At 34.2% G+C, this 20,809-nt stretch overlaps 2 protein-coding genes across 4 annotated transcripts in view; both read right to left on the bottom strand.

The window, feature by feature from the left end:
* The window catches only part of LOC112054588 (spectrin alpha chain), a 59,180-nt gene extending 50,079 nt beyond the window's left edge, over window positions 1-9,101 (bottom strand). For 2 of the 3 annotated variants that reach the window (XM_052891424.1, XM_052891426.1), the window contains exons 1-11: window positions 8,947-9,101; window positions 5,705-5,798; window positions 5,246-5,419; window positions 4,426-4,692; window positions 3,746-3,934; window positions 3,013-3,201; window positions 2,479-2,649; window positions 2,120-2,287; window positions 1,569-1,808; window positions 899-1,087; window positions 67-175 (exon numbers count right to left, since the gene is read on the bottom strand). In XM_052891424.1, the coding sequence (XP_052747384.1) occupies window positions 67-175; window positions 899-1,087; window positions 1,569-1,808; window positions 2,120-2,287; window positions 2,479-2,649; window positions 3,013-3,201; window positions 3,746-3,934; window positions 4,426-4,692; window positions 5,246-5,419; window positions 5,705-5,779 (1,771 nt within the window). In that variant the 5' untranslated portion in view covers window positions 5,780-5,798; window positions 8,947-9,101. Of the gene's footprint in view, window positions 1-66; window positions 176-898; window positions 1,088-1,568; window positions 1,809-2,119; window positions 2,288-2,478; window positions 2,650-3,012; window positions 3,202-3,745; window positions 3,935-4,425; window positions 4,693-5,245; window positions 5,420-5,704; window positions 5,799-8,426; window positions 8,569-8,946 lie in introns of those variants that run through there. The other variant, XM_052891425.1, reaches the window with a different exon arrangement.
* A 342-nt stretch (window positions 9,102-9,443) lies between these two features.
* On the bottom strand, window positions 9,444-20,067 carry LOC112054598 (uncharacterized). The gene is made up of 3 exons (XM_024094439.2): window positions 19,872-20,067; window positions 18,935-19,078; window positions 9,444-11,940 (listed from the first exon to the last, which is right to left on the bottom strand). Exons 1-3 carry the CDS (start codon window positions 19,959-19,961, stop codon window positions 11,689-11,691), a joined length of 486 nt encoding a protein of 161 aa, XP_023950207.1. The 5' UTR covers window positions 19,962-20,067; the 3' UTR covers window positions 9,444-11,688.
* Window positions 20,068-20,809: the final 742 nt, after the last annotated feature.

The raw sequence follows: 20,809 nt of genomic DNA, 5'->3' as shown, positions 1-20,809 counted from the left end.
TCCTTCTACCTCGTCGCCTGCATATCATGGAAGTGTCATCAACGAACTTGCCAAGCTATAGCTTACCTTTGGTCTCGTCGCAATCACGTTCAAACTGTTGGTATTTATAGGCGTCTTCCAAAAGCGCCCGCCGTTGGCTAGACTTCTCCAGGAGAGCAGCGCGGCGTTCTAGCAGCTATACAGAAAATATTCACCGTTAATTATGATCCTTCTTAAGAATTAGAAAATCAACTTAATGTCCTAATCTATTTGATGTGAAAAACTAAAAAAACAATTTTTACTTGATGGTACATACAAGAAAATGACTTCAAAATCAGAGTCCTGTTATTGGCAATAGGGATGATGACTAAGTTTGAATATATTGATTTTTATGATACATTCGGGTAAATAGGGTCAATGTTAACTAATTTATAAATAAAAAGCAAAGATAGACTGGATATTTGCAAAATAAATAAGATAATAAAATTTCAAAATCTTCATAGTTTTAGCTTCCTTACATTAAATGTGACATTTTTCAATACATGAACTATAAACATAAATGCACAAATAACAAAGGTATTAGTAATTTTGTTTGACTGCCCATACAAATCTAACAATCATTATGGACCTAAGACGTCATTAATTCGTACCATTTTGTATGGGGCGTTTTTTACGGATCCACGGCAGCGCCGCAAATTTTACCCTTTAAATCCCTGTAGCTCCGAAAGTAATGATCGCAGATATCCTGTTACTTTTGCAAAATTGCTTTACTATTAGCATACTCCTAATTTATATCCAATTTAAAAAACTGTCATCATCCCTATTGGTTGAAATGTTTGCCTGTGTAAGTTTCTTCTTCATAGTTGCCTAAAAAAAACATAGCAGAGTAATGCTGCTATTAAAAAAAACTAATTCTTACCATCTCCCTGCGTTGTGCAACATCGTCGGCAGCATAATGTTGCCCCTCGATAAGTTTGGTGGCGAACTCGTCCAGAGCCTTGATCTTCTCCTCTTGAGCGGCGAGGGACTTCTCAAAGTCTTCGTGTTTCTTCAGCAGCGCTTCGACGGAGTCCAGCGAGTCGCCGACGTCTTCGTTAGCGAGGAAAGCCTGCAACAAAATTAAATTATTTAATAATAATACTAATAATGATATCAAGTCCATTGTAAATGATATTTAATACCAATACTCAAGACAATTGTAAATGACGGACAAAAGGAGTCTGAACCTTGTTAGGTCAACATATCTTGTAAAATTCTTCTGAATTCAGTGACAATGTTAAGGACATTTATTGTAAAATTAAAATAGCAGACAGTGGTAAGATTTTTTTATTTATGTGTAATTACTGTCACCGGTATTTTGGGCGAGCTCAAAAGCTTTTCTAGGATCTCATCGACTAAATGGGTGGAATTGAAGTAGTATACTGTGGTCTACTGTTTTTTCTAGATGTGTATTTACTGTAACTCCTTAAGAAGACTGCCAATGCGTCACCGGTATTTTGGGCGAGCTCAGAAGCTTTGACTAAATGGGTGGAACGACTCTTCAATTACATCTCCTGTGAGACTCGGCTCGATGGTAGGTCAACACTCACCTCCTGCTTGTGCATCCAGGCGTCCGCCTGCTCGGTGTCGCGGTAGAACAGCTGCAGGTCCATGCACTGCAGGTACAGCACGCGGCGCTGCTCCCACAGCGCGTGCAGCGCGGCGCGGTCGCGGTGCAGCGTGTCGAGCGCCGCCTGCACCTCGGCCGCGCCGCGGTGCCCGCCCTCCACCAGCGCCTGCCCGCTCACCACGCACGCGTTCATCACGTCCTCGCGCGCGTCCATTTCACCCTGCGGACGAGGTAATAATTAACCCATTTTAAAAGGACACAATATGATAAAGAGTAGCGAGTGATTCTTAGTCAGAATCCCGAGAGAAGCAAGGGATTCAAAAGTCACATAAAATAAAATAGCAGTCATATAGGTGGAAGAGCAATTATTTACAATTGCGCTTTGCGAAACAGTCAGAATTTTTACCCGACTGCGTCAGAAGGGTAATGTTTTTTAAATCATTAAACTTGGTCTGAGAATGATGATCTATGGTAAGTCAAAGATTCTGGAATCAACAATTATAACAATTAAAATCCATAAATATCTCATGCCTTATGCTCCTGATGCCTTTCTAGCAAAGCCTCGGCTCCGGGCACATCCTTGGCGAGGTCGTCGGCGGCGATGAGCGCGCGGATGTCGCTCATCCACGAGATCAGATCGCGGTAGTCGGCGAGGAAGCGGTGCAGCGCGTACGACGACTCCAGCTCGGTGCGGCGTTCCTGTATGTTAACCATTTGTTTAAGCTACATTTATATCTAATGATTGATATATACTTTTTACAAAATTATACATGCACAAATCTCTAACCTCTACCAATTTTAACTACACCCAAACTGGGCATCCACAACTTCCACTGTATAATGACAAAAACATTACATTGAAGACAATAAATTGAAATGGTTTAGTTCACCTGCGCTTTCTGCACCAGCCGCTGCCAAGCCTGAGTGATCTCATCGCGCTTGGAGTGTATTGCGGGCGCATGGTCGGCGTGTATGGCGGCCAGGCGCGCCGCCTCACCATCCAACGTCGCCACCTTGTCTTCCAGCGCCGCCAGGTCTCGCTCCACACCCTCGTGTTTACGCTGCGATGATTGTAAATATTGATGATTATAGTTAGATCATGGTCAGCTTTGCTTATTGCAAAAAATACATCCCGAGGTAGCAAGGGATTCTAAGGATCTGAAATACTGTAGCAAAGGATTCTACTTCACGAAATGCATAAATGTGCTACAGTGAGACAATTTTAACTTTCAAAGTAGTTTATGTCTTTTAAAATATGTGTAATTTTACACTTATATTATAAAGAGCAAAGCTTTTGTATTTTTGCATGTATCAAAGAAACTCAATAAATGGACAATAACCACGAGGTTCTACTAGTTAGAGATATATAGGTTTAGGTACATAACTTAAACAGCTTAAACAAAATATTTTCGGTAAGTACGTACCTGCAGAGTCTGTACGGTGGCCAAGTCGCGGCCGTAGTCATCGGAGCCGAGCACGACATCCTTCTCCGAGATCCACGCGATGGTCTCGTCGGCGTCGCGGTTGAAGCGCTGGATCTCGTGCGCGCCGAACAGCCGCTCCTGACGCATCAGCGCCATCTGGCGGAGACGCTGCCACGCCTCGTTCAACTCCTGCACATTACAAAATATTGCAATAAAATGTTTTTTATATTAATAATAAGCAGACAAACTCTTAGCAAGTGCCTCATCTATCTGTAGCTTTACAGGCATATTATACATAACTTGGAGACCAGAATACTGAATAGATGTTTTACGGAAAAAATAATCATAGCACCAGTACTTTACCAGATGAGCGAGGAATGTTACAAAGACCTTGCTTTTAGCACTATTCAAAAGAAAAAGACTGGTTTATATTTTTTCACATTTAACTATTTAGTAACATCAACACATATTGTCAGTGTGATACTTGCGACTATTTCATAAGAATTAATGATACCTAACTATATATTCTGCATTTATTTCTCATTATAACATGAGAATTTACAGCTCATGTTGTTAAGTTATCAAAAATACTTTCAGAAAATCCTGGTGGTAGAGTATTTACAAATAGTAAACCTTGATGTTTCAAAAGTACTTGTAAATTAAGCCTACTTAAAATAAATGAATTTTGATTTTTTTTTACCACCTACGCAATATTATAGTAACTGACACTTACATCCTTCCTCTTAACAATGGTCTCTCTCTCAGGATGCCCCTCTAGCACCAGCCTCTCGGCCAGCTGGTTGACCTCGGTGACGCGGTACTCCTGGGCCGCCATGTCCTTTTGGAACTCATCAAACTTGCGCTGGAGCACTTCTACGTGTTCCAAGTCGGAGCCGAATTCGTCAGCACACACGAATGTTTCCTGTCAAATTAAATTAAATTAAGTTTCCTGCCATGAAAAAAGGCACAGCTAAATAAACAATTAAAGTTGTTAGCGATGCAAATACCTGTGTAATATTTTGAAAGTAATCAAAGTTGAAGAATGGACTAAAACCGAAACTGAGGTAGGAGCTGCTTTAGCAGCTGGATTCCAGAACTAAATGGAATTTGAGCTCTTTTAGTTGTAGTTGCTAAAATAATTATTAAACTAATAAAATTAATTTATTTAAATAACAATTCCAAATAACAACGTCTATGTGGTGCATGTATATCAAAGCTTGTCATCAGGATACAATTTAAATGTCTTGGGAATAACTTGGGAAGTAGAAGAAAATTTCATCAAAACAACTTCAATAGTGAAGCCAGATGACAGTTTTGCTTTTTCTTCTTTTAAGACTAATTTCTCTTCTTAAAATAATAGATGTTAGATTTGAGTGACTATTAAGGTTTTATTGTATGGTAATATTTAATTACCTTATCATGAATCCAGAACATCACTTCGTCACAGTGGCGCAGGAATTGTACAAGCACCAACGCTTGCTGCAGTTTCATGCCCTTCTCTGCCAGTCTGGAGAGCAGTAGCTCCCACAATCGGTGCAGTTCATCCAGCCTCTTGCGGATGGTCTCGGAGGCAAAATGGCCGGCAGAGATCATCTCACTGCCGGTGTTGTCAAGCACTACAATGGCATTTGAGTGAGCTGCCACTTCAGCTTCAAATGCTTGGTGCTTTTGGATCTTAGCCTAATTAAAAGAAATAAAAACAGTTGAAATATATATTCATATGATACTTTTTTTTATAAGCCTTCAAGTGGTATCCATAATAGTTGCAGCGTTGACATACTTTTTTATTAAGTCAATGGTTTGCAATTTGGTCTCAGAGAGCAGCAACAATCTTATTAAAATGTATTTAGATGGCTCAAAAAAAAGCGACTTAAGCCAGTTTGTAAAAAAATGAATACATACAAATTATATAATGTGATCCTGATAGCCATGGGGGCAATACAGGCTCAAATGTATTGTTTTACCAAGGCCAAGAACCGAGAAGTTATATAAAAATCTAGACTAGAAAATTATAGATCAAAACTTCAAAAATTGGGAATGTGGACATTTAAATATGTAAAGTATTATTATTGATTAGTATTTATTTCCCTGGATTTATGGTAGAAAGATAACTCTTAAATTCTAAAATAGAAAGATAACTGTGGGATTGTCACTTTGTAAGACCAACTTTCTTTTGTTTAAAAGTCAGACCACAGTAATTTAAAAAAAATAACTTCAATGAATTAAACCATACCTGCAGGTTAGTGGGGTCTTTGTAGCTCTCGTCGCTGGCGGCCTGCAGCTTCTCCTGGATCCAGGACTCGAGCTCGTCAGCGTCGCGCTTGAAGTATTGGAAGCGGCGAGAGTCTTCCAGCTTCTCACGTTTGGCGCGCGCCTCTTGCTTGAAATCCTCATAGCGATTGAGTACCTGTTAACATATATATATATAGAAATATGTGTCCAAAACCAACTCATCATCTACTTTCCCTTATCCCATGTAAGTGGGGGAAAAATATGTCAATATTTTCCATTTGTCTCTCTATAACTCGACAACTCATCATCCACTCCCTTCTTCGGTCTTCCTCGCCTCTTATGTCCTTCCACTTGCACATTCAACATTTTTCTAGTAATATGTCTTTCCTCCCTACATAATACATGTCCAGACCCATCTATAACTATTTATTCCTATAAATAGTGATAAATTCCCATGTACCTGCTCACGTCGCTCCTGAATATCTTCAGCTGTTTCGAGGATTTTCACCTCCTTGGGCGGTGGTATCTGCTCCATGATAGATGCGTCCACTTATCTGCAACAATCACCATATAAACAAATTAAAATTCTTCTCAGATATTCCTAATTATTGTTGGTTAACTCTTATCATCATCATTATCAGACCACTTTAAAAGTCCACTAGAAAACCAGGCTGCTTACTAGTGGACTGTTAAAGCAGTAAAACTGCTGCTGTACCTGGCGGCAACCAGTATTGATGGGGAAACTTATTCAGTGACAATCACAATACTTCAGAAACGGTCAAAGTGATACAGGGAAGTGAAGACTTGCAGAGTCACTACACAAAGAAGAATAATAAGTAACCGGGCTACCCTTCTTATACACATCTACTATATAAAAATAAGTCAGGTTTTCCTTCCTGACGCTATAACTTCAAAACGCACAAACCAATTTCCACGGTTTTGCATTCGTTGGAAAGGTCTCGGGCTACGTGAGGTTTGTAGCAAAGAAAATTCAGGAAAAATTTCAACGTAGGGTAGGAGTAGGGTAAGGGTAGGGTAGGGTAGGGTAGGGTAGGGTAGGAGTAGGGTAGGGGTAGGGGTAGAATAGGGGTAGGGGTAGGTTAGGGGTAGTTGAAAGTTTACATCGAGTTTCACGCGGACGAAGTCGCGTGCGTAGTCGCTAGTATACATATAATATTATAAAGAAAAAATATTTTATTGTTTGTTTGCATTGAGTAAGCTCTGAAACTACTGAACCCAGTATTTCTACGGGAATGGAAACCAAAGCAAGGAGAAACCGCACAGCGTCTGCTAGTATTATAATATACATATTATAAATGCATTATTCAAAATTATCAAATCATCCTCAAGTTTTAGCCCTATATTTTAACTTAGAAAACTAATTACAAAATTTGATTATGTAACTAATTCTAGAAAAAAAAAAGATAGACTAAAAAAAAGAGGTGAATGTAAGATTGATTTCAATAAATTATAATATTATACCATTTATTATAATACTTCCTTGTTTCTTATACTTGTATATTACAAAGTTGAACTGAGAAGCCATAAAAGTACTGTACACATAACTAGAGTAAGTGCATGACCTGATTGACTGAGCTAGGTGGGTGTGGTCCCTTCCTTAATTTGGAATGAGTACATATCCCGTCTTTACAGCTGATACTCAATTACTTTTATATTTTTTAAGTAATTTTTGCTTTTAATCTCCCTTGTTTTGTATATAATTTATTTCATTACTTATTTAATATTTATATTATTTTATATAACTGTATAACTGATAACAGTTTTAATTATCAATTATAACTCAAAATATTTACCACATAATATAATTTTGGAATACACTTGTGATGTTCAGAAAATTTAAACAAAAATTTATTTTATGAATTAAAAGTATTTCCAATAAAATTAAATTAAACGAAAATCTTGTAAAAGAACTCCAACAAATGTTTAAACATTAAAAAATAAGTTAATTAACTGAATGTATAAGGTCATTCCTCACTTGACATCACTGTGTGATGTAACCATACAACCTTGTGGGCTGATTCATCATAATAATGTAGTCTGCCATACAAACACATCAAAGCATACATTGTGTATACAGAACACAACACACATTGTATCAGCACAGTAATATGGTTGCTAAGCTCTTAATATATGTACTTTTATGTACATATATTAACAGCATAGTTAAATTTGGTGATATTTAAGATTGTATCAATCATTATTCAAAGATGTGGCAAATACTCTTAAAAAAAAATATAGTAAAACAACCATTAAAAATAAAAGCATAGTAGAGTTACTACAAACAGACAAACTTGATGATTCAAAGTGCTTGTAAACAAAGCCTACATTCAAAAAACAAGTTTATATTGATTTATCTATACTAATATTATAAAGAGGAGATATTTGTTTGTTTGCATTGATTATGCTCTAAAAGTACTGAACCATTAAGAATTTTTTTTCCTAGAGTTATAGGCTATATTATATCTCTGTATTCCTACAGGAATGGGAACCATACGGGTTATAAAATACGGGAACAATGTTAAACTAAACACAATTTCAAAGTTTATTTTTCTAATTGATGCATTATTAAAATCAAGCAGTTGTTGCTAAGTAAAAACATAAAATAATGATTGTAATAAGATAAAGCTTATCTGATACTTATTTTGATTGTTCATTATATATTATATGTACTTTATACACTTATGTAGTTGGACAACATAGGTGTATAAAAGACACCTATTACTATAATTATTTTCTGAGTTAAATTAAAAAATTCTATAATGAGTGACATACTTTGCTGCATTTTATTGAAAAACAGGTATAATCATTAAGGTTAGTCATTATCATTAGTTCAAGAACTAATATTGATTGAATTAAGTACATAATGCACTCTTGCATTATCTAGGTCAAGTCAGCTAATGGTAGTACAGTGTGGAGACTTTGAGTGGTAAATTAATGTTTTTTTTATAAATTAATATTATTAAAAAAATATAGTACATTATCATATACATATTTTAAATTGAAACCCCTATTCTTAAGTCAGTAAAATTATGAAAATTTACAATATTTTAAATAATGTATTTACTAAATACATTTTAATATAAAAACAAATTTGAAATTACATGAAATCAACACATCACTGGTAAGTAGTATCACTAAGGTAGGTAGTATCAAGTACTTACCAAACCTTAATTCCCTTGAGTTGATGCAGACTTATGAAAGCAACTAATCAATAAATATCACAGCACTGCAGTAGATAAAGTCACTGGGGAACAATACACCGTGAAAGTAAAGGCGTTAGCGGCGATGTGCCAGATTAGAGATTACTTAGTGACAACGCGTCGCGACCGCTCGGCGACGGCAATACGGCATGCATCGCTGACCCCGGTTCCCAGCCCGTCGGTTACCTATACATCCTTCCTATAAACAGTGACGTAATGGTCCAAAATAAACCCAATAAGGATAACGGTACACCTTATATTTAGATATCCGCAGGAAGTTTATCCTGTTACAGTATAAATATATCTGTTTTATATAATCAATACACCGATTAACCTAATAAAACACGTATGAATCATGGAAACGATTGTTTAGCAAAAAAATTATGGAATTCCTCGGCAAATGGGTGTGTCAGATAAGAAACTGAATTGGTAAAATTGAAATGTAGAATTGATATTATAAAACTAAATGTCCTATACTTACCAGCGATATAAATGATGCACCAATACAATTAATTAATATATATTAGCTACGTTTTTCAAACACTTTTCACGAATTTTCCAAGAAAAATCGGTCGTTCGACCTACTCTCATTACTCCTTCTACGTAAATGCACAGACCACAAATGAAGCAGACCTCTGACTCAGAACAAAGCTTTGTGCTGGTTAGAAATTTTGTATGTGTGTATAAAAATGTCATTCATAAATTTCTCGGACCTCTCTTTTACACTTGGGAAAAAATTAAATGTGGGGGGAAAGTCCTATCTCTTTCTAATTCAACACATGCATATAAATTGTAGTAAAATTAGGGATGTACAAAAATCGTAATTAGAGAAATTAGTGCTGACACACACACTTGTTGAAGATTTTTTAATGTACCGATTTTAGAAATTTCCGGTTTTCTCTTACACTACTAGAGCACCTAAATTTATATTTACTTGTTAGATTTTAAGGAAAAGAAAAGCCTTTAATATATTTAAATCTATTTATTTTGTTATTGTCTGTTAATTGTGTAGTGACTCTACCACCGGTTCGGAAGGCAGATTCTACTAAGACCCGGCAAGAATTCACAATCCCCAAAATTACAAATATTGTGTACATACAAATTTTAGGCTGGTGGAAAATCACTTACATATTGATTTTCTATAACATTATGAGGATTCAATATACAAATAAATTTGAGACAGAACAGTGTAACAGAATCAACATAATATTCTTAGTTCTTTACTATTTTTTTTTTTACTTGACCTTGTAAATTATTAATTATAAAACAATCATTTTAACTTAAGTATAATAGGCAACCTCTTTATAATGTGTCTCTGTAAATATTATTTATCATCACTAAAAACATATGAGGGTATATATTTCTAATGCCGGATCAGAGACCATTATAATAAAAATAAGTAAGTGTAAGTAAGGTTACCTAAAAACCTAATTAAAATTATGTAATTTATTGTCATACAAAACAAAGATTGTGAGTTTTGCAAAATTATAGTTTTAAAAACAATAAAAACACAAAGCACGTACAATACTGTGAAATCCCACATTGTTTCAGTATTAAACATTTTTTTCACAAATTTAGCAATTTTTTTACAATATACATTAGAATGTAATACAAAGAGCAAGATTTCTAATTAAAAGTACAAAAAGGACAGGATATCACACATATTTGTTAGGACTTATACTTAATTATATGTATATTACTAGCAGACTTGACCATGGTTTTACCGGAATAGGTGTTTTTGATTATAATGGGTGCTTGGCAGTATTTCCTATAACTCTGGGGTTACTCTTTAACGAAAATTAATACATAATAATAAATTTATATAATGACGTACATAGTACATTAATACATATTTATAATTATGACGTAGCCAAGTTTTACGTATTTTAATGTTTGAAGAAATAAAAAGATTTTATTTATTAGTTAAAAAAATATTAGTTATGCAGTTCGGTTCCTTTATGTGGACTCGTCGACACCTTGAAGTTATGGGAAATACTCCCGAGCACCCTGTATTTGTTACAGATGTAGCTTTCTAGTAAAATGTGGATTTCTAAAATCAGTAGTGTAAGTTTTTGAGTTAACTCTTAACAAATAAAAATCTATAATAATAGTCTAACAAAAAATAAATATAATAATAGAATACAAATACCTAATAACTTACTCTTACAAAAGTAATAGTATGAAAGAATTCAAAATGGAAATTTGAAAGACTGATAAATAGCATGAAAAATAATCTTTAATTTAAATTCCAAGTTAAGAAAATATGAATATAAACATACGGTATGAAAAAATTACTGACTTTGGTGGTGTGTAGATCTATAGCTAGCACCTTAACTTACTTTATTTTTAAGCATATCTTCCATTTCCTTTCCTTTCTTTCTAGTATCTACATTGTGCATCTTCCTATTAAAATTAATACACCATTGTCTGACTTGCATTCTAATGACAAACAACCAAAAAGCGTTAAAAAAAATCCAATTTATGCTTGTCACAAAATAAGAAAGAAGTATCGAGCCGATTTTTAAATAATTAAATCTGTGTAAACGTTACAAATTTTTGGCAATATTTCTTCAATTAAATAAATACATTGTCATACAAGACTCTAAGATTACGAGACGGATGATAAAAAATTTTGGTACTTGCATTATATTCTCTGGATTCAATTAAAGAGTGAAATGGTTCATTTACATCAGACAATAGTGCATTTTTACAACTTTGGCAATCTGCACTATCTAGTTTTGAAAATAAATATCTGCAAATTGCACCTGCAAAACACAGCTTGAGTTTGAAAAACGTTTTCGGAAGGAATACAAGTATCTATGAAATCTAAATTTTGATGTTGAGATGTGTAATCAATACATTGAATATCTATTTTTGCTCTATTAATTAAACTCCTGAGAGAACCGAGCATTTTATCTTTATCGCGAGAACAATTTGCATATATAGAACTATCAGATGTCATATCATTAATTAACAATGTCTTAAATGACTAAATAAAATTGTGACAATCAGGGTGTGTATTAGAGCCACCATGACCTCTGATTTGTGAAAAAAATTCCAGGGGATCCTGGTTTAATTGCTGAAGACTCAAGAAGTTAACGCCTGAAATGTTTTTAAAATCTTTACGGTTTTTATATCGTGACAAAAGTTACGTAATGAAATTGGCCTCATTTTTCTTGAGCCTGTAGCATCAAATTTCATTGATTGTAGTTTTTTCACTGCTTCATTCCAAAACTAAAAAGTGATCTGATTCTAAAGATAAAGCATTACGTAAACTGGTACTTTTATGACCACCACCATTAAGGCTATCAAACAAATTGTTCATGAATAATATTATTTCAGCAGTGAAAAAGCCATTATCAATGTTAATAGGTGGGACAATATAATTATGGTCCATTCTAAATCGTTCGCATGTCTTCAAATACATCGATAGAGAGATGTAGACTGTGTTGCTGAATACTTCTGCATGGTTGACCTGTAATGTAAAATGAAATTTGGTTAAAAATTGAACATTTAACACTGTACAATAGTATGAATAACATAATAGTTATTGTCTCGTTGGTCCAGTGCTTAGCCCGTGCGGATCACGTTCAGCCTCATTGCCAAACCAAAATCTTGGAATTACCTAAATGGCCAACATTAATAAAATCTTTTTAACAAAACGACTTCAAAATAACAAAAAAAACTTAAAAGCGAAAAATAACATAGTATGTGCTACCTTCAGATAACTTTGAAGGCGGTGGCAAGTGAGTGACATAATAATCAAAGCCGTTTCTTTTAAATCCTAAAACTTGATTGATATGATTTAATCGGCTTAAGTTACTGAATTACTGTGTTGGTACTGCCTTCAAAATGATAACGTAAATGCTAATTTATATGGAATTGAAACAGTGCAGTAGTACCTATAGATGGCGCTGTTTCAATTCCTCATAAATTCGCATTTACGCTAACGCGACCGTCACAGTATCAAACTGCCACTAGTCCCTCTGAAGGTAGCACATACGATGTTATTTTTCCCTTTTTATTTTTAGTCGGTTAAAGTTTTTTGTTACAAAGATTTTATTTTTCTGTCTTTAGTGTGTCCTAGCATAGTGAACGAAAGCGCCACAGTAACGGAAAATTCGTTATTTTCATTTCAACACAAAATTACTGAACCGATTGTCATAAAAATTTAATGGAACCAATCTGGAACTATAATCTTTTAACAAAAAAAGAATTTTTAAAATTGGTTAAGAAAAACAAGTGTCGAATTGAGAACCTCCTCCTTTTTTTAAAGTTGCTTAAAAAGCCGTTAATTTGCATTTTTTTGTTCTAATAATACTTTTATATTGAATCTTCATTAAAATAATACATAAGGTTATACATTTTTAAATATATATTCATCACGCGAAGACGCGTGATTCGTGTTTTTACATTACTATTAGTAAAAAATAAACTTTAATAAAGTATTTTTCACTACTCTTGCTCAAAAACACTGTCATATTACCACTCCACAGCGGGGCTAAACAAGCATATTAGCCTCTACACAATTACAACAAAATTACTTTAGCCCCTAAAGTAATTTTGTTTTTTTAATTCTTGTCTGTTACGAGTACTAGCTAAGTACTAGCCTACTATAAAACGGAGGAGGTTTTATTCGAAAATAGAATCATTATAGGTAAGGCCCCGATTGTTTTGAAAAATAAATAAAAAAAAATTAATTGGAATAAAATGCACCGTTCTTGTCTGTGGAATGCGTTTATTTTTTTATTTCATTTTTATTGAGTTGCGAATATAGCGAGATTTGAAGACATGGGACATCCTTTACGGTGTAATACCTTTGCCTTTTTCTCATGTGAAGAAAATAAAATTAAAAAGCGGGAATTTAAAAAACAATTGGCGTGAATAAATACACACTTGATTTTTTACAGAAATTCATTGTAAATTTGTGACCGTAACTTACATATTTTTCAACAATAATTGTTATTGTTGTTTTCATCTAGTGAGAATGGTGATCTTAATTTGGAGATGGATGAAATCTTCAATCTGTTACCATCAAAGTCGAAACGCATTTACTTAAATACTTTCCTACGATACCTACGAATACCTACGAAAAATTTAATAAGTGGAGAAAACAACAACGAATGGATTCACTTACGAAAGGAATTTTTTTAAACTATTATCTCGAACGTTTACCTCACATACTCATTATTCATCTTCACAGTAGTCGGAAATTATGTTACCGGGTAAAAGCATTGTCCTTAATATCCAAAATTGTAGACTTTGTAGATTTAATTTTCAATTAAAATAAATCATTGAACATGTACTAAACTATTTTATTTTCTCGCAATCGTAGTGAAAAGCAGAGTGTAACACATGGGGCTAAACCCATTATAAACTCGGTTTCTATTTAGGCGGCCCTCGCCTTACGTCTCGGGCCCTAAAAATACCTCATATATAATGGGTCTTTTTAGCCCCTTGTATAACAATCTACTATTTTAGAAGACTAGCGGATGGCCGCGACTTCGTCCGCCCTTAAACCTCTTCTTACGAAAACGGGAGTAGCTTCTCCCGTTTTCCCTACATACGTTTACCCTTCACTACTCTGCTCCTATTGATCGTAGTGTGATGAAAAGTATACTATATCCAGGAGTATGAAGAATAATTGTACCAAGTTTCGTTAAAATCCGTTGAGCAGTTTTTGTTCCTATAACGAACATACACACAGACAGACAGACCGACATTTGATGTTTTATTGTGACCAGAACGCGTTGTGAGCTATTTTTCCGCTCCGGTCCCGCTTTTGCTTTGAGCTATATGGTGCGCGGCCGGATTTTGCGCTTTTTATGTGCTTGGGTATAATGCGGCGGCCACAGTCGGAGGGCCTAACACAAACCCCCGGCCGAAGGCCGGGGTATAATTAGGCGCGTGGGCCAAGGCAGCGCGTTTTATGTGCTTGGGTGAAATGCCTAGCCAAATCAAAAATCAAAATCTACTTCACTATAAGAAAGTTCTGCGTAGTTTTACTTTACAATTAATGGGTATACACTCAATCATCCCCTGTTTTCCTAACCATAGAGTTGGATTTTTTTCCAAATTTATCATCATCGTCATCATCATATCAGCCGATGGACGTCCACTGTAGGACATAGGCCTTTTGTAGGGACTTCCAAACATCACAATCCTGAGCAGTCCGTTTTGATAATTTTGTTTTGTTAGAAAGGAAATATAATGAAAAAAAATATATTTCGAATTAGGTCCCATATAAATTTCAAATACGAAAAAAAATCTAACCCTAATTGAATGTATACCCATTAATTGTAAAGTAAACCCACGAATAACTTTTTATATTATAGTCAGATTTTAATAATTTTTCTTTTATAAGATATGACTTCAAAATTAGTCTCATATTAGTTTTAAAAAAAAGTTACTACCCTAAGGGTGAGAAAATAGGGGTGATATATTCATCATTAGCCGACGTCTCGCAGGTTCACCCGCGTAATTCTCTTTTCCGTGGGAATATGAAGCCTGTAAAACGAACAAATAATGGACCTTTCTAGTATGTTAAAATAATTTTCATAATCGGTGTAGTAGATCAAGCGATTACCCCCTACAATACCCAAAACTTTACCTTTTTATAGTATTTTAGTAGAGGCCCCGCGGTTTCAGTCATGTAATGCCCGTTTCCTTAAGAGTATGAGGATAATATATAGTTTAAGGCACTCACAGATAACGTGGCTTACTAGTGGTATAAAAAATTTTCAAAATCGGTGCTGTACATCCAGAGATTACCCCTACAATACCTTTACCTCATTATAATATTTTAAAAGACGCCCCGCGGTTTTACTCGCGTAGTTCCCATTTCCGAGAGAATATGTGGATAGAATAGCCTACGACACTCGCAAATAACGTAGCTTTTTATTGGTAAAAAAATATTCAAAATCGGTTTAGTAGATCCAGAGATAACCCGTTACAATTCCTCAAACTTTTTTTAGCAGACGCTCTGCGGTTTTCTCCTCGGAGTATGGGGATAAAATATTTTTTATAATACTAATAAATAATGTAGTTTTCTATTATTAACAGAATATTTAAATTCAGTTCAGTAGATCCAGAGTCTACCCTCTAAAACCTCACAAATTTTACCTTTTTACAATATTAGTATAGACTAGCCAACGCCCCGTGGTTTCACCCGCGTAATTCCCGTTCCCGTGAGAATACGGAGATAAATTATAGCATTTAACACTCACAAATAACGAGGCTTTATAGTGTTAAAAGAATTTTGAATATCGGTTAAGTAGATCCAGAGATTAACCCTTACAATCCCACAATCTTTACCTGTATAATATTAGTATGTTTAGAAAGTAAAGATTCACAGAGTATTTATTGATAACTCGTAGATTTTAATTCTAATGCTGAGTAGATTCGACTTCAAAACTTTAACGTTCCCACGAAACTGAAAAATAACATTATAATATTTTCTACCTATGGATCACTTTGTTCGTTTTTTTCGTTTATGAAAAAACCACATGAATGACAAAAAGAATGTCTGAGACAAAAATCTTTACTATACGCCTTGAATTAATAGATCACAGGCTTGACACCGACTTCAAAGTGATCAATAGGTAGAAATTATTATAATGTTATATTTCCCTTTTTAGTTGCGTGGGTACGTTAAAGTTTTAAAGTCGGTTGTATTTAAAAACAAATTATGTGTAGGTATCAAGGAGGGATAGTACATTAAGGCAAAAATAGGAATAGCGCAATAGATTATTTTCCTTTACATCCAATGCAGTATATCACATAAACGCTAAATACAATAGTTTGATTGTAAATTATATAACCATCTGATTAGATTGCAATAATGTACCAATGTAACCAAAATATGAAAAAAGTATAGAAGACCATATTATTATAATAATACGGTGGTGTTCTTTATGAAATTTTGAACTAAACTGCATTGAAAGTTCAATTTCGCACATTTTGTGGCTTGATACATAACAGCTTAACACCGTCCAAATAAAATAACGTACTTCAACATGTTTTCTGGTGAACTGACAATTTTAGTAGGTATAGAAACACGAATATCAAGTTTGACAGCGTTTCATACTCTATTACCTAATGACATACAAAAAATTTTAATTTACTATAACTATAAAATTCATTATTATTTACACAAGTAAACTTAAATCCTTATCAAAATTAATTACCTAATAATCAAGAGGATTTTATAGAGATAAGATTTGCCTTTTACAGTATTATTCATATAGTTTCGAAGATAATACAAAATTTCAGCAAAGACGCAAAAATGCCACTAAAAGACGCCCCGCTGTTTCCCCCTCATATGTGTCCTAAAGCAAATCTTACCAATAAAAAGGTAATGGTAACTGTTTGGTGGTCTCAGCATGGTGTTATTCACTATAGTTTTTTCCGATCTGGTCAAGCAATAACAGCAGATGTCTATTGTGCCGAACTCCGAACCATGTTGACAAAACTAGCAGTTAAACAGCCCCGACTCATGAATCGATCTTCACCATTATTGCTCCACGACAACGCGAGACCTCACACAGCACGAGAAACCATTTTAACCCTTCAGGAACTGCAGTTAGAAACTATTCGTCATCCTCCGTATTCACCAGACCTTGCTCCAACGGACTACCATTTTTTTCGTGATTTGGACAATTATCTACGTGACAAGAAGTTTTCTTCCCAGGAGGCAGTACAAAATGCTTTCACACAGTTTTTGCAGTCTAGATCGTCGGAGTTCTATCGCAAAGGCATTAATGACCTTCCCATTAGATGGCAGCAATGTATAGATAATAATGGCAACTATTTTGATTAAATAAATTTGTTAAAAATTAAAAAATAAACAATTTAGATTTTCAGTACAGATCGGCAATTTCATACTTTAACCCCTAATATGATCGATACTGAGGCCCAAAACACTTTTTTGTTATTTTTTGTCTGTCTGTCTGTCTACCGTGCACCACGCTAAAACTACTGAATGAATTCAAATTAAACTTAAGTAAAATTAGTGGACTATTTATTATACTTTAAAAAACTTGCAAAAATATATATAGAAGGTTGTGAAATAGGGATTGAAAGTTTACATCGCTTTTCACGCGGAAAGAAGTCGCGGGGGTCCGTTAGTTATTTATTAAAATCATAATACATTGGTAACTTGAATTATAAAATTTCATTGGTAAATTAAAAATTTACCTTGACCTCGCGGCTGCTCAATGCAGAACTAGCAAAAGCAAACAAAATAAAAACAAGATCAGCAAGCCACGCCTACTAGTCAAAAGTTCATTTCTTCCTTTAGTGGCCGAATAAATACTAAAAGCCAATATGATACAGCTGATGTTCTATAGCTCGTGCAAGATTGTTAGTCATCACCACGCGACGTCGCGTTACCGGCCTCAGCGTAAAAGGCCGTTTCACGCGACGTCGTGTGATGTGGCACTGAACTTGTTAAGAGAAATTTTAGTAGCAGGAGACACTTGGTGGTGTCAGACTCAGACCTACGTGCCCCAGAGAGAAATCCTGGTCATTACCTAATGGTGATGTTATTATATCTAATATAAATATTGTTATAAAATAAATAAATAAAATAAAAAGAGATGACATGATTACACAACTTAAATTCCTAACAAAAGGTAGCTACTGTAAATCGTTGAAGAGTTCCGTTAAGTGTCTTTCGTATTCCTAACCAGACCCTTAATGACAGTCACAACCCATCTAGGAGAAAACTCCTCATCAATACAAATTAATCAAACCCAATCACAAAGTAGCTACTTAAAACTTTTGAGGAATTCCATTAACTGTCCTTAATCTTCATCATCATACAACAACATACTTACACACTTACACACAAAATCTTTGTGAAGTGTGATGGTGTGATATAAAACATATGAAAATATACATAGAAGTGGCGAAAGGGTTGAAAGTGTGTTTAGATTTTCACACGGACGAAGTTGCGGGTGTCCGCTAGTAATAATTATAATTAACTTGCTCTTAAATTAATGAAAATAAATTTGATTAATTACCATAGAACAATCAGATATGGTAAATATATTTTATAAACAAACCATACATAAATTAAAATAAATAAGTTATAAAAAGACATGTGTTATCTACCTTCATTTCTAATTTATTTATTGGTAAACAGTACTCATTAAGAAAGGCTGTAGTATAACAAATGAATTGACTAAAAATGGCTATGTAGTTAGTCTGTATCTGTACACCATAGAAGATGCGAGAGGATCACCATGAATCCATGGAATGCTAAAATATTTGTCTCATACTTGTGCATTATATGAATATCTCTGTGAGCTTTGTTCAAATTTTTTTTGGCGCACCTACTAACAGTAAGCCTCCGAAACCCCTGCATATTAAATTTCATTTAAATTGTTGGAACTTTTTCAGAGATTCAGCTTGTATATACACAAGGAATGCTTGTTTAAAGGTATTAAAAAGGGATTAAAACAACTTGCCTTCATCTTGTCATAAGAAGTTGGTCTAATGTGTTTATCCGTCAGGGTTGTGGTTCTTGCACGTCCGGCTTCACCATCTGTAGCATAGAGCTCCTCAATGATGGACCACTGTGCACGTTGATTACCAATAAGTAGGTCTTTTTTCTGAAAATTGTTTCGAAAACATTTTAATAAATGTGGTACATCATACATGTAATATTTTTTTATTATTATATATATAATAAAAGACATTATCAGGATCATTACTATTATTACGGTTAATAAGTAAATCTCAGATATTAATGAATTTATTGCTGCAACATTAGCAGACCCTTGATCTGAGACAGTACATCTCACTCCATATCCTGATTTAAATATAGCATCAAGAAGTTCTTTAAGAATATTTTTTAAATTTAAAGTTTTAATTCCATCTCAGACAAAATAAAAAGCTAAAGGTAGTTTCCAAGAAGAAAATATCCCACACAGCATAAAAACTAAAACTTAATCAGCAACATTATTTGTTCTGACACCACCTCCTATATCCTCAAAACCTTGAATAACACCTGTATGAAAGTATAACATTTTGGACTAATTTTAGATAAGGAAAATGCAAAAATTTTTTCATCATTGGTAGATATATCTAGCACCTCTGAATTTAACACCAGATAATCTTAATTGTGAGTCTACTAATACCTTTTCAAAATGACTTAACAGGGGATACTTTGATACAAAAAGTTTTAATTTAGTTAAAGATTGATATTTAGCCTTTAATCCGTCAAGTTGAGTTTTATTTTTTAGTTGTTTCTTTAATGATTATTATTAGCTTGACGTGAATTTTTCTTACAAAGAGTTTCAAACTTATCTTCCGGAACTCTATGAACAAAATCTAGCTTTCTACACGACTTGAGTCTATTATATGACCTAACGTGCACTGGTATGTTTTCTGAAGCACACTCACAATTAGCAGGTATGGAATCAGCTTGACTCGCAGTTGAAGTCTGTAAAGTAGACTCAACATCAGTTTGTAAATTGGAATTTTCAATAACATTGACCGGAGACAATATTGAAAACTGTTCTTTACCACTGTCAGACTGACTCTCTGAAATTTAATGGGTTTGAAGATGTCTGTCTGTATGTAATGTAAAAGTAGATGCAATATGGTCAACTATTGTACAGGAATTCATTACAATGAATGGAAAAAACATCTAGAAATTTTGAAATTACAGATGGTGGTGAAATAGTATTTGGACCAGATTGAAGGGGTTGATTAGGAGTAGATATTGTAATTTCTAAATTTAAAGTAGGAATAGCATCCTTTGTCAATCTATGATATAATACATACCTGGGTAGAAAGTGGTTTTCACAAATTGTAACGTTTTCTAACTGCCTACGAGTATATTTCCGTAATATTGGACAATTGATGAACCATGCCTTCCATCTAGTGTTATCACTATCAGTAAAAGGTACAGCACGTAATTTGATCGCGTTTTACACTTGGGAATAACACATTGCCTCTTTTTTAATTTAAAACAAAATTACTTTAATCAATAACCAAGCACGAATCGAACTACATTGTATATCTTTTTATTAATCAAAATTTATTTAAATAGTGAAGATAATTAAGTAACAAGAAAGATTTATCCTTATTATTAGTAATTCCAGCGGCGCTCATGCGAAATTCAATGATTTCAATTATTGAAAAGTCAAAACCAATCTTTCGCAGTAAAATTACAATGGCGGCGCAGGCACGAGGCAACAAATTCAAAACAATCTTACACACGTGGTATAAACACATTTCTCTTTCATTCATAAAAGCTATTATTTTTCTTTGTGTAAATTTGACCAATCACATCAGTTCTTCGATACTTAAAATTGTAACAGTGTGCAAGTTTATTT

Source organism: Bicyclus anynana, chromosome 4 (assembly GCF_947172395.1).
Source record: "Bicyclus anynana chromosome 4, ilBicAnyn1.1, whole genome shotgun sequence".
In the NCBI taxonomy this organism is placed as follows: Eukaryota; Metazoa; Arthropoda; class Insecta; order Lepidoptera; family Nymphalidae; genus Bicyclus; species Bicyclus anynana.
This window is presented reverse-complemented; position numbering and strand designations above follow the sequence as displayed.